Consider the following 14897-nt stretch of genomic DNA (forward strand, 5'->3'; position numbering starts at 1 on the left):
AACATGGCTCTTTCAGAGAGCAGGGCACTGAAATGTCCTGCCTTCAAATAGTCTTAAAAGCTGCAGTAGTACCTAGTTCACTTTTGATGTCATGCAAGGCAAGGACTGGAAATCCATGAGGTAAGATATAAATAGAGCACTTCTCCATGGAGAAAAGTCAACATTTCACTTCTCAAGGTCTGCTGTGGATTTTGAACAGCATATGGTGCTAACAGCTCCTTTTCCTTGCTATTACCTGCGCAATGTAGAAAAGATGTGCAGAGGGGATTTCACCCTTTTGTCAGACATCTTCTTATTGTGCGTACAATTAGATTTTTCTTTGCTATTTTTCCACTGTTGTGTAACAAATGTCTGCATGATTCTGCAAATTAAGAAAGAAAAAAAGATATTATTTTCCTAGGCAAGACATACTCATTTTAATACTGGGGTGTCTCTGCTCACCATGTAGGCAACACGATGCAATGTCCTCACTCTACAGGCAGAGTTTTCCTACCATGTATGTGGACTGACGACTGGGTGCCTCAGTCCTCAAGAACGCTTTTTTTCTCCACATGAAACTAATTTACACAGAACTCTTCCTGAGAATATGGTCTGCATAAACAACCACTGCAAGACTCATGAAACTATGCCTCTCATGGAGATCTAGAGACAAACTGATTCAAAAGCATCCCAAGCAACTATCCGCATCTGTCTCACCAGCGATTACACAGACAGGCTACAGCATCACGCTGCTCAAGTAGGAGTGTATTCTTCTAAGGCACAAGCATGAAGGTAGGGATGTTGACTGTTACACTACCCAGAGAGCGTTTACAGAGAAGACAGAGCAGACACTTCCCAGAGATGGACAGCAAAAGGCAGTGCTCACAAGTTGCAGCAAGAAAAGCTAAAAAACCCTACAGGATAATAAAAAGAAGACATCCACAGGAAGAGTGGTTAAATACAACAGGTTGCCCACAAAGGCTGGAGATCTGCCTCAGACTCTGAGTGAACTAAGTGAACTTTGAAGTTAGTATTACCCAGAGCAGGGGGTTGCACTAGATGACCTCCGGTAGTTCCTACTCTGTGACTCTAATCTAGCAGCGGGCATCTGTGAGTGATACCGTCAAAATGGAAGTTGGTAATGGACTTTTTTGAAAATTTCAGTGACTCTTTAAAGATTAATATCCTGTTGCCGCAGCCACGAGGGGCCATGGGGTTCATGGCTATTCTGACTTCTGCTCAACTGTGAGTTGAACATAACAGTTATGTCCTTGAAAATGTCTTATGGGAACTTTTAGTAATTACCCAGTGCACAAATCAGACAGTGCAAGTACTGAAACATATTAAGAGACTGTTCATGTCTGGGGAGTGTTTCACTTTTTTTCTTCAAAGTCATGTACTATACAAATCTTAATAACATTGCTTCATTTCTAATATTACAAAAACGCTGCACTGAATTTCTTTCAACACCAAACAGTGAAAGATTTTTTTTCTTAGAGGAATTCTTAACATTGCAATGGTCAGATATTAAAGCCTATTTTATTGTCATTTTAATACACATACACAAGCATACATGAAAAGATGACTGAGCAAAATTCTATTAAATTGAATTGTACCATGAACACATGAAACTGCTGGTTTTTTCTACTATTTGTCCCTCTTGTCCTCAAAATGTGGATGGCCCAATTACTGCGGTACATCCTGCAGGCCACCATGAAAGCATAGCCCCCTTAGGGTATGCATGACGCTCAAAAATCCTGCTCCAGAGGCTTCACCATCTAAGCAGAAACATGAAATTGAACACATCTAGCTACAATATTTTGAATTTTCGTAGCTTACTGGCTGAATCGCAGCAAAGTGACAGAAAACCTGGCAGGCAGCACAGATTAGGCTCTCCTCAACAACTGTCAAAACTGAACTTAAAAAGGCAAATCCCGATATTTTTTATTAGAAGTAGAACAAGTTCAGAACACTTTGATCCAACCAACCTGACAACCTGTGAATTTTATGCTACCTGACTTGGTCTGGGAACTAAAAAGAGTGTTAGCATTTGCTTAAAAACAGGAGTTTACAGTTTTCTAGACTTACTTTTTCAGCTGATGTCCCAGCCCAAATCTTTCCTTAGTAGAGATCTGGAATACATCCACAGTTGGCACTATGGAAAAAGGAAACATTGTTGATATATCAACTTACAGTAATGATCAAAAACTCATGACCATATAAGTCATATTTAAGGACCCTGTTCTATCTGGACCTTTACTATAGACAATAGCATTGAAGCAATGATGAAAGCAGACATGTCATCTAAGTCTATTAAGAAACGGATGGTCCTTTTCAGAATATCAGTCAATATAATTTGTAATTTTACAAATGAGTGTTTTAAAAATTGAATTTTCCTCAATATTTCTTTTTCTACTAATTTTAATTACAAAAATGCATATTTGTTTTTTATATTATGTAACTACTAGAGAGCAGTATCAGATTAAATGTATCTGGACTGGTAATTCATTTTGCCTACTCTCTTAAAAATTTTTTCCAGGTAAACAATCTTTACACACTACAGTGCCTGTGACTATGAAGAAAATCCAGAGTGGAATAAACTTAATTGGTAACTGCGTTTTCTTTCTGAGGGCATTTTACTATAAGATCCATAATCATCATCTAAGTGGCTGATATATCAATTCCAGTGGCCAAGAATTACCTTGAATTTTCCTCAAGACCATCCTAACATTGTTATGTCCATATTAATCTGTCAGAAAATTGAAAGTGTATGGGGTGAACGCTGGAAATTAGCTCCTGGTAATACTAAAATACTTTAATAATATTTACTAGATAAAAGTGGCAGATGGAATCCAGCACTTGTTGAGAGAGCCTCAGGTCCTCAAGGCAGGACAACAGCCAACACACATTACAAGCATGAATAGACTTTATACTTCATATTATGTAAGGTGGTAATGACTACAGTGAAGTAAAAAAAAAGGAATGCAAAGAGAAAATCTGGGGTTGGTTCAAATTTTATTACAAAAAGCAAATCAGTACTTTAAGATCTACATTATTCTGATTACTCAGAAAGCCAGATTTTATTTGAAAAATCAAAGTTTATTTCACTTTAATAAATTATATTTTTAAATACAACACAATATATCTAACCTGGCCATTCAATTTCACTTAGTTCAAAGCCTTGCAGATACCCTTTCTCTAATGTTATTATTCAAACATACTCTCATCTTTTAAAGAAAAAATGATGATTTTTTCAAAAGGAATTAATGATTTGATTAGGGTTAGCAATGTCTTTAGATTGCCAAATTTAGGACACAGGGTAGGGGGGGGAAAACTTTAAACAAGAATCATCACACCTAGACCAGCAGTCTTAAGACCTGACATCTAGACTACAATTGCTGGCTAAGCTCTACAGCCAGAGGAGACAGCCCGATACCTCCAAAGGCTGATTTGTCCTCATGTAAGACAGGTTTCTAAGGCACATGGGGGGAACTGTCCACAAGTACAATAGTGAGACAAGCTATTAACTAGAATAATGACTACCTAAAATCATAGTATTACACAGCTACAAGGTGGTACTAATACCCTGCATTGTGCTTTGGAGCATACTGCATTTCTGTTGCTTTAATCAATCAACAGAAAGTACTACAGGACAAAAAGATGTAGCATAAAGCCATGGCCCTGTAGTCTCAAAAAAAAAAATAATTAAGAGGGGAAGGGAATTCACAGAGAAAGGATCTTGTTAACACAAAAGATGGTGGATCTCATTATCCTTTTCTGTTAAATAAGGAGTCGTAGCTGCAACAGCAGCTGAGCTCATAAATCCAGTACCAGCGAAGCAGTTGCCTCTGGCCCTGATCTTGCCTTTCTCAGTACTCAGGCACTCCCACAGTCAGTTAGCTGCAGGAATGGGAACTAAGCATCCCATTTTAACCTTGTCAACAGGGCAGAAGAAATCTTGTTACTTCTCATTTCACTGGACCATTCCTTACTGCATTCTGCTCTTCACCTTCACCTTCTCTTATTTGCTGCATTTTTTTATTTTTTAGATTACATTTTGAGAGAAATATTCTGAATAATAACACTGCTACCTGCTATGGCAAACACATATTTTAAGATCTCCATATTTACAAAAAAGATTGAAGTAATAAAATACAGACACAAAAAAGTCAAGAAAAAAAAATATCTGATGTAATGAAATGCTTATTTGAACGAACAGAATATATTTTAGAGTTAGCATCGGTAGGCAACATATCCTATAAAAATAGCTCATTGGGACACATCTTGCTAAACATATTATGACTGAAAATATCTATTGATTTTCCAGAGGCAGAATTCTCCCACGGACACAAGCCTGAACTGACAGCTTGTACTGGAAGCCTCCAAAGCTGGGCAAGTTATGATCCAAATTGCAACTCAGTTCTGACTTCCCACTGTAAAAATACATCTGGAGTTGACCCTTGCATATGAAGTTGATTCTTCAGGAGTCTGACCACTTTTACTCTCGTGAGGAAGCTTTACTCACCCAACAACTCATTGAAATCTAAAGATTCCCAAAGTTCACACAGTCAAATAGGGTAGTTATCATGGCCTGATTCTTCAAATGTGCATGAAAAAAGGCATTTTAATGTGCTGCACAGATCTGTGTACGCGTACCTTACCGGTGACATCTCATCTATGCAGATGACACCTGGTTTCCGAAATCAGGAAATCACACGTTAGAAACTGTAACTCTTTATTCCTTAACCCTGGTTCCTAGGGGAAGCAGTTGCATTTCATAGGATATCAGGAAAACAGGTTCCAAAAATCAACCTATGAAAGTTTAAATTAGGTGCCCATGTCATTACTGAGGGCCTAGCGTGCAAATATATGTCAGCATAAATTCAAACCAGTAGGACTGCTCTCAGCAGTAAATCTAGGCACATGCAGGGTAAAAGATCTGGCAGTGAATGAGTATCTATTACCTAGTACATGGCTCAGACTGAAAGAACGTACAAGGTACATGAAGAATACACAGGTGACTAACCTGGACCATTTAAGTACTGTGTAAGTGAACAGTGCAACCGCACTATTATAGGCTCTGTGCGAATTACATCCCAAGCCACAGCAATCTCTTCCTAGTTCAAGACAGAAAGAAAACACACACCATTAGACATCATGAGGAACTGTTGCATTTTGTCAGTCTACCTTAGGGTTGTAATAAACACCATCCATTCATTTACCCAGTTGTGGAATATCTACTCCAACTTCAAACTTGAGACTTAGGACATGATATTGCTTGCTGGTGCCCCTGAGAGTCAGACTACTTCCAGTTCCTGAGTATGCTCATTTCAACTGAGCACAGGTTTATACACAATACTACACCTACAGTGCTGGCAGACACATTCCCATCTGTCAAGAGATACTGCTTCACAGCTGAGAAGCAAAGAAGCAAGCAAAGATGGAAAGGACACTCATCCCATAACAGGGCAAGGGAAAATTTTGCTTCTTAAGACTAATCAAAATAATTCAAGGTATGATCAGATTTTCTTAGAATTTTCGAAAAGCCCAAGAATAACTATCTTATATGCTGTGCTGACCTGAGAACGTATCTCATTGTATCAATGACCTGAGAATGAGATGTATCTGTGCAGAAGCTAATGATGCCCCTAAAAGCACCAATATTTATTCTCTGTCTAGAGGACAGGAAGTTACTGCACAGATGAGGGAAGGAAGTGTGGAGTTAATGACAGCATAACTGTTATAGAAGCCATGCTGCCAGTTGACAGCACCACTGTCCTGTGTCTCCTTTGCCACTTAAGCCTCTCCCTAAACAGCTGTAGAAGTTGAGAAGCACATAAGAGAGCTCCAGCCAAGGTCTTCTTCCCTCCATGACTCTATGCAAAGTGCTTTCACCTAACTGATGCCTAGGACAGCAAAAAAATAAATGTATTTAATTCATATCAGTTAAATTTAGTGAAATTTACATCAGTGAATTTACCATTCACAAAGCATGTTTGAAAGGAAATACACATGCAGTAATTAAAGGCCTACAAAGCATTTTAACAATGCAATCATAAAAGAAACAGGACAGCTCTCCACTGAGTAGCAATCAATAAGCTGACAGCCACTTGTGAGGATCAAGTCCCCAAAAAAGGAAAGTCTCAGTGGTTGTCTAGAGAGCCTGATGTGTAGCAGAATTAAATGGGTATTAATGTTCATTATGTAATCGTGTGATTACATTACTTACATCAAGAAAGCTAACATCAATATGCAGATCAATATCTACATCATCAATGGCTCCATATTCCCTGAAAGTAAAGAATTACATTACATTAGAGCTCTTTTAAGATACTCCGCAGCCCAGGAGTACTTGTAACAGGGAAGACTTCACAAAGGATAATCTTGTTTGTAAAATCAGAATGGTTATAAAATACACATTTACATAGATTGGACCAATATTCCCAGTGGGTGACTGTCTGCTGCACTGGGACTTTCTTTCAGTGGATTTTGCTTAAACAGGTTCAATCTTTTTTTCTACTAATTCTCCCAAATTCTTCACCATTGCTACTACGTATTTTTATCTCACATATTGCACATATAAATCAAGAAAACAGTAATGGTCATGTGCTGCTCCTATTTATGACAAAAGAAAACCCTAGTTAATTTTCAGAAGTATTTCAGGTTAACAGCCAGCAACCTACTGAGAGGCTTGAGATAAATCATTGAAGACAAATACAACATAGCCTAGAGGGTGGCATATTATACCTGTGGGATTGCTTCATACATTCAAGCATTTGTTTGTCAAAACGTAAAGATTGTCCCGTAACGTGCTCAAGGCAATAGTTACCTTACTTCAGCTGTTATGTGTAGTATTGCTGGAATCCCCAAGGTTCAGATTTAACTTATGCTCATAGGTGTTTCATTGCCGTCTTACATTTAAAGTGCAACGGTTTTGCCTCTTATTTTCTGACTCATTCTGACTGCCCTCCCCCAATGTACTTGAAGACTTCTGAAAAATAGGGCTAGAAAATATTCACACACCTAAATAAAAAATTGCTTTCCTTTAAATTACTTAAGAGGACAACACTGTAAAAGTGCAATCACTCTGAATTTTTCAGATTAGCTTCTAGTCACTGTTTTTTCCTTTACACTGCATTTCTATGCTTCTGCTTACAGTGACTTCGACGCTTTTCTATTAAACCAGACAGAGACAGTGCACAGTAGCAGCTGGGCATAGACAAGTTGATGAGGTAATTTTATAATACAAAATTATTTTTGTGACTATAACTACCTCCTACCAAAGTGGCTTCTCAGCCCATGGTAGGGCCCAGATCACACTGGAAATTTCTTGATCTCTTGTGAGGCTTGGTTGAAGGAACCCCTTCCATCAAACCTTGGCATCTCAGTGGTTCTTTCTAGTAAGGGCAAACCCAAAGTCTCTCTCTAGACCAGACGTGTCCACCTGTGGCACACACAGGGCAGGTAAATGGCTAGCCAGGGCTGTGTTACCTGGAGGCTTCCCAACAACTCTAAGAGCTGCTCCAGAGTTTGCTCACCCAGATCTGTGCACGTGCTTGCTGATCTCCTACAGCTCACTGAAGACCTCACTTCGAAACAGTGAAATTCTTCACCTACTGGACGGCTTAGCCATTATCCTACACAACAGTGGCCTCAGATTTTTTTGTTAATTTTCCAGAAGATCCAAAGAACATATTGTTATGAACTCTTAAGTGATATTTATGAACACAGGCTGGTGTTATTCACATGTCTGAGGTTCAAAAGGCTGTGAACAAGCATGATTTTATCAATTAAACAGAAATACACTTGAACTAATGAAACACAGAAATATTAGTGGAAGAAGGGACAAAATAAAAAGAAGTTGTAACTGTGGAATTTCCATACTCACTGAAATCCCTCTGTCCCCACTCCATTATCATCTAGAAAATGGATTTTAGACACATGATACTGACTCTAGTTTTACTTCCCCAGGCTGAAAGGAAGGAAGAAATCATGTTTTCTTCCAGAACCTGCAGCTTATGATCTGCTGCCTACAATGGCTCTATGAACACATCTTGATTTTGAAGGTCCCAGAGGTCCTCTGCCTGTCAATGCATACACAACATAAATAGATACTAAAGAGTTTGGATCGGTCCAAACTGGTCCACAGGTCATATTCATAGCTTTGGTGGACAGATTTCAAAGGGTAGTGGTGAAAAGCACGCAGGTATAGGAATTTCACTTTTATATGTACAATTGACTCTGTGACAGCAAGAGACTACTGAAAGAGGGTCAGCTGTCTAGGAAGTATGCATCTTAGTGGGTGTCACTGTCAGACAGACTTCTCTTTCCACAGAGAACTGATGATGATGCAGGAGAGAGATGAAACTGAATGCTTAATGCCGTGTTTCTCGTTTCCAAGAATTAAGTATTTTCAACTGCAGCAGTTTCCACATGGCAAAAGCAGGCACAGATACCAATCTCTGTTAAAGTGAGCTCAAGGAGATCACGCTTCCAATGAAACAGTTGACTCAATAAATTATATGTATTAAAGTTTTCAAAAAGTTACATAGGATGTTTCAATCTTAGGAGTCTGAGGGAGCCTATTATCAAGGTATTCTCAATTTCATAGTTATAAGTTTGGCAACTAAACATTTATCTCATTCATTTCCTAAATCCATGTAAAACTATTTGGATTTCAATTGCCTGGGCCTTTGAAATGTAATGAAATTTCCACTTAAAAGGTATAGTACACTACAGTTGTAGACATGCTCTCTCTTCTTAAGACAAAAATAACAGAACTTACTGTTTAGAGGTTAATGGGAATTGTTACTTGCAATATATGTATACCTAAAGTTATCTTCTCTGCATTTTATTATTTACTTTATATATTTGTTGTTTTATAACAATGTCAGTACTTTCTTGGTCATACATCTCATAGGTCTGTTACATCTTTCCTATGTGTTATTTTTATGAAATTATTAGATTATATAGATGGAAATGAAGTTATAAAAGACCTGAAGTGCATTAAAATCATCATACAGCTATGCCCTAAGGCAGAATCATGCACTCTTATAAATGCCCAACAGAATTTTTGTGTAATTAATCTTTGCAATCTATCTTTGACTGAGGTTCCAACACTTCCCTGCATAGGATACTTTAGATTCCCACAAATAGAAAGCTTTCCTAAAATCTAATAAAATTCTTGTTTGTTGCTAACACAACTAGGTTTTTGTTGTCTCTCTCATGATGACAACAGAGAGCATTTGATCATTTTTCTATCTACAAACAACATTTTTGAAGAAGAACTGTTATTATGTCTTCTCCTTCTCTTTCTTCCAGACTAGACAAATCCAGTTTCTTCAGCCTTTCCCTAGGGAAAACATTTACTAGATGTCTTACCATTCCCCTTGTTCACCTCCAGGGCAAAAGACAGAATATGACAGAAAAGGAATTTAACAAAGGTTTAGAGTAATGCTGAATAGTAATTTTCAACAAAATGTAACAGCCTGATCAAATACCAACTGAACAGCAAAAGACAATGATATTTTTGAACAGGCTTCCAGGGCTTGTCCTCAGCACTGCCAGTTGTATCAGTACTCAACCACAAAAAAAAGAAAAAACAAAACCAGCATTATTGCTAGCTAGTAGTGTTCCTTCCTTTTGCCACACCATATGCAGAAATCACCAGAAAATACTTGTGCTTTGGAAGTCAGGGAAGGTCTACAAGGAACTCAACCTCCAAAATGTTAAGGTTCCACAACAGAGAAAGGTCAGTGTCATACCTGAGAGATACTGCATTAGGTCCATAGATCTCTCTCACTGCTGTCAAATCAGCCTCCAGCTGTGGGTGCTTGTGAAGTTCTCCATCATAGCTAACCTACCAGGGAAAAAAACCAAAAACATAGGAATTCTTATTTATGACATTACTGGCACCTGTTTTAGACTCTTAAAAGTTCCCCCTGCAAAATATGCTGCATGAAGATTTCTTAATGCCACACTCAGAAAGGGCACTGTGTTGATTAGCTGAAGCACTCAGGTGGTCTAGCTCTGCTAAGTAATGTGATTTGCAAAGCAGGCACCTCACCATGAAAATTTTTTGAGGGTCCCACTCCTGTTTGTGCAAAGAGAAGCTGCAATGGACCCATCTCTCTGTGCCATCTTGTCCTGGGTTTTGTTCTGAGACTCTTACACATTTTAAAACTGTTGAGAAGAACCTTCTCAGTTCATCCCAGTCCAGCCACTACAGGACAAAGGTTTGCTCCTTCTTGCTTGCTGTCACTCTCCTATATATTAGGCACAGAATGGCTTGGGCTCAACAACAGAAGCATGAAACTATTCTACATACCACAGGTCTCCGCATCTAAATGACATTTTCAGCTTACTTGCAGGCTGTATTCTATCCATCAGTGCAACAATATCAGATGGAAAAAAAATAAAATCAAAGAACAATTTCCCATTTAAGTATTTTACTGGAGAAAGTGTAAAGAAATATGTATTTAGACATCATGCCAATTTTTTTCAAACTCTACATGAACAATGGAAAAAGTTATGTTAGTGCTTACGCTAAAAAGCAAAATTTGTGAACTGGTCTGGTTGGACTGTATGCAGTCAAAATAATTAATATTCTCTTATCTTCTACAAGGACCAAAATACCTCTTTAGGCTTGAAACAATCTATTCACAGTCTACTACTACTTTCTGGTTAAGTGGTGTGCTGCTGATTGTATGAACCTAATTCTACTTCTTTACAACAACTAGAATGACAGTAATTCCACAGAAGTTGATGAACTCCTTAAATGTGGACAGATTCAGAAATGAGAGTAGAATTTGGTTGGTACCTTCGACAAATTCAGAGAGCAAAGCACAAAGGTGTAATTTTTCCCTTTGGCCATACATATATATGTGTATTTCCTTATACAGGAATTCCTGCAAAGAATTCTTGCTATTGCAGAACCCTATTCAGCTGCAGTACCGTTGCTTCGATTTGTACATCCAAACCTGTAGGAGACCAGTGCTATGACACTTTCAGATCTGCTTTCTAGAGATGTACTTTTCAATATAATTAAGTATATTTCAATAGGAAACATAATCAGATGATCACTTTTTACATGTGAAAATCAGCAAAGAATAATTTGATTAGACTAAGGATTCTTGAAATATAAGGCACAGAAATCATCAGCATGGTGCAGTCATGTGTTTATCAGAGATATCAATGATGTTCATGACCAGAAGGGTATAAGCCAAGTATACCTCTACCGTTTGTGCAGGTATGTCAGAACAATTTTCCAAGTAGAAAAAGCATGGGAAGAAAACTTCTATTTTTTTTTTCAGTTTAGGTAGGAGCAAAGCAATCCTTTTAAAATGCTCATTACTCAAAGATGAATTCTTCAAAGATGCATAAATAGTTGCTGTCCTGCTTCCAAAGAGAGCACAGCAACCCTTCACAAATTACAACTGTGGTGCATCCACCACCTTCGTTGGTTAAATGACATTTTTTCAATCATTCTTATGTATCATTAATAGTAACATACAAAAAGAACACTATGCAGAACACTGGACTGCTCAACACAATGCCTTCTCCAATCTACTTTTTGATGGTAAGAGGTTATGAACTCAAAGAGGAAGCAAAGCAGTGTTCTGGCAAATTGTAAGACCACATTATGTTACTTTCCACCCCTGAAATAGTGCCACAGACATGATGATGTATGCAGGGGAGACTGCCAGAGTTTTGTGTATCAGCATTTGCAAGTATGTCCTGTAACTAAAGCATAAGAGAGAAGGCAAGAGAGCACCAAAGGCAGTAGTATTACTGTTTCAACCACTTGTTCTCATTTGCAAATGCAGTAGAGATTCAAAGCAAGAATTAACAAAACATCTCAGAGAAAGTGAATATAAAAGCTTAAAAATCTGATAACTTTGCTGTATCTGAAAGGTCTGTGTTTAGAAAGTCTCTGTTTTTGATCTGAGACCTGATTCAGTTATTTTGTCCCAAATAATGACAAAAGGTTGCATTTTTGAAGGAGATAAATGATTTACAAACCTAAATCCCATTGAAAATCAATAGGACTTAGGCTTTTGAATCACTTAGCTATTTTAAAGTATTCATCCATTAAATCCTTAGGATTACAAATAGGTGCCTAGGAAGTAGATACAAACATTTAATTTATGACCAAAAGGTCCTATGTTGTTTTTACTGCCCATGAAATGTCATTTGCCATTGTCCACAGTCCTTGTTACATCATCAGCTGCTCTCTTGTCTTTCCAACTGTAACCACTTAAAAATGTTAAGAATTATCCCTGACCTTCACCTTTCCCAAGTGTATTGCACAGTTACACTGCCATCTATTCCCTATAGTTGCTAAACTCAGAATTTTTGTACCCAATCTCTGTGGGCACTGCACACACTTGTCTCAAATGAAGAAGCTTGCCTTGCTTGTTCCCCACATACACAGTCAACTATTTTGTCTTCCCAATCCACCTGGTGCTCGCTTAACTCTAACGATCACTTCATCTGAAAAAGGACTGTTCTTTTTATCTCTAGAGGGACTTTGCTCGTTACCTGACTTCCCATTTATCTTCTTTAATTCTACAGGTCCTCTTTAGAATTTTGTCTTTTTGACTATGAATTTTAAAATTAAACATTTCCTTTTTTCTCTCTTGTTAAATATACTTTCTATAATGTCTTTTTTTGTTTGTTTGTTCTCCTTATTCTGCTTTTTGAATACTCTATAGACAAGATAGTCACAATCCTCTGATATTTTATTTTTATTGCTGATCTAATTGTTTGGGTTTTTTCCAGTTATAATTCCTTCCATTAAATGTATTACCTTAAAAAATTACAATGCAACATAATGTCGTTTGCACTTCAAATAGAAGGCAACTAAATTTTAACCAAAACTGCCTATTATACAGCCCTTTGACACCTTGCAGAATGATGTACTGCTCTTTGTGCTCTTATCTCACAGACAGTGTTAATATTTAGTCATTCTTTTGGGCACCGGAAGGCATCCTTTACCAAATGTATCAGCACTGGTTCAAGAAATAAGCACTCCTAGCTGTTTGTTGCCTTTTCCTTCACCTTGAGGCTACTGTCCTTTCTCCAGAGTTGAAAAATGGAGCCAGTACACAAAACTCATCACTACAGGGCAAAACCAGAAGGTTTTTCCTCTCAGGTAGATTAAAATAAGATCTTGCTGTTTGCACTGAAGTATGTGTACACGGTCCTCCCCAGCACTCCACAGGACTGTAGGAGTCAGCAGCTGAGGGGAGGCAATTCCTGCATTCATTTCTAAAGTGAACATGACTCAATACCCCATGTCAGTTATTTCTGACATTGAAAATAGGTTCCTTCAGTTCCAGTTTCAGTATCACTTGTAATAGCTTTTTAGCGGTGTGCTTTTTTTTTTTAAAGCACATCAACATGTATGCTGTGTTCAAACCCCACCACGCTCTTGGCTCTGCAAGGTAAGAGGCTTGGCCATGTTCTGCTCATCAGCATCCCATGCTCCCTGCACCAACCCAACCGGCTGGCACTGCTGGCATGCTTCTGCAGCCCTGGCTCTGCACCCAGGGCATGGACAGCTTCAGCCTCAAGGCTGAGGCCATGACAACTTCCATAAACAGCAACCGTAATCCATTAAAATGTTCCTAAATAAAGAGTTCTAATAATGTGAGAAATTATTTCTTTAGGGCAATAGTCAAGACTAAAAAGATAAGAAAAACGTGCATCGACTAGCAGCATGAAGCGCTCTATTGACACGGCAAAAAGAAAAGAGATGAAGAGATTTTATTTCCCAGTACATAAGAGAATGTAATAATAACTAGTTCTGCTGAGGGAACAAGAAGGAAAGACACAGAGCAGTACATTAATCTAAAAATATGCAGCATTTTTCAAGGTGAATTTAACTGTAGAGCTCAGAAAAAGAATAGACTATTGCCTAGACCAAAATTATTTTGAAATATCTATTTTTACCATTAAATTGCAGTGCTCTTGACTTTACAAAATGGAAATTCTCCATAAGGAAACTGATTTGGATCCAGACTGACTTCCCATTTTTATCAATAGTGGGACAACCTTTAAAGAATCAGTATCTATTTCCTGGAAGTAAGCAACTGGCTTCTATTTTCAAATTTTTCTGAGGAGTACTTGCTTTTTCTGTTCTTACAGCTTTGCAAATGTAAACAAACTAACCCTATTTAAAATTTGATAATATTATGCTGTGTAACATATTCAATATTTCTGCTATAAACCACTATATATATATATATATATATACACATTGCATTCTATTCAGTGATGAAGAAACCTAATAAATTTTCATAAATTTACAGTGGAATGAACAACAGAAGCTCCCAAACACTAATTTCTTGAAACTTGTGCAAAAATTCCCTCCATTACCTGTCCTCCATAATAAAATTCCTCAGAATCATTATCTCCTTCAGAATCTTCTTCAACTGTGCTGTTGTGCCGTGACTCCTTAACGGAAAAGGAAAGTTAACAATGATACAAGCGATATGCTTATCTTGCATTTATAGTTCTAATTATAAATAAGATATTATGATTTTACAAATAAGCTCATAGTGCCCTTTATTAGGTTATCATTTAGTATCATTTCCCCAGAAAAGTACTAAGGCTCTGTTTTACAAATAGTGAAATAGCAGACAAAAGATGTACCTACTAACTGGGTACAGAGAAACTCCCTGAATATGTGTCGGAAAAACAATGCTTTGTTGGGCCACAGACAGTGTGGTGTTTTAAGGAACTGAGTAATTCAGCAGACTATAATGGGATACTTCACTCTGTGATTTTGCTAAAAAAAACCCCTAATCTACCCACCAAGAAAGGTTCTGGACTTAATTAATTTGATGTTTCAGTGACCTACAAAAAATTTTAATTTACTTTATTCTGGTAAATCAATTCTAACAGTTTAAGGAAAT

The 14897-nt window shown here is 37.6% G+C and overlaps 1 protein-coding gene across 2 annotated transcripts in view; it reads right to left on the reverse strand.

The window, feature by feature from the left end:
* Nucleotides 1-14897, reverse strand: part of PARP8 (poly(ADP-ribose) polymerase family member 8) — a 120731-nt gene that overhangs the window by 43798 nt on the left and 62036 nt on the right. For both annotated transcript variants that reach the window (XM_055791153.1, XM_005241958.4), the window contains exons 6-11: nucleotides 14359-14436; nucleotides 9744-9838; nucleotides 6209-6269; nucleotides 5006-5096; nucleotides 2068-2134; nucleotides 236-361 (exon numbers count right to left, since the gene is read on the reverse strand). In XM_055791153.1, the coding sequence (XP_055647128.1) occupies nucleotides 236-361; nucleotides 2068-2134; nucleotides 5006-5096; nucleotides 6209-6269; nucleotides 9744-9838; nucleotides 14359-14436 (518 nt within the window). The remainder of the gene's footprint in view (nucleotides 1-235; nucleotides 362-2067; nucleotides 2135-5005; nucleotides 5097-6208; nucleotides 6270-9743; nucleotides 9839-14358; nucleotides 14437-14897) is intronic.

This window comes from Falco peregrinus, chromosome Z (genome assembly GCF_023634155.1).
Source record: "Falco peregrinus isolate bFalPer1 chromosome Z, bFalPer1.pri, whole genome shotgun sequence".
Classification (NCBI taxonomy): Eukaryota; Metazoa; Chordata; class Aves; order Falconiformes; family Falconidae; genus Falco; species Falco peregrinus.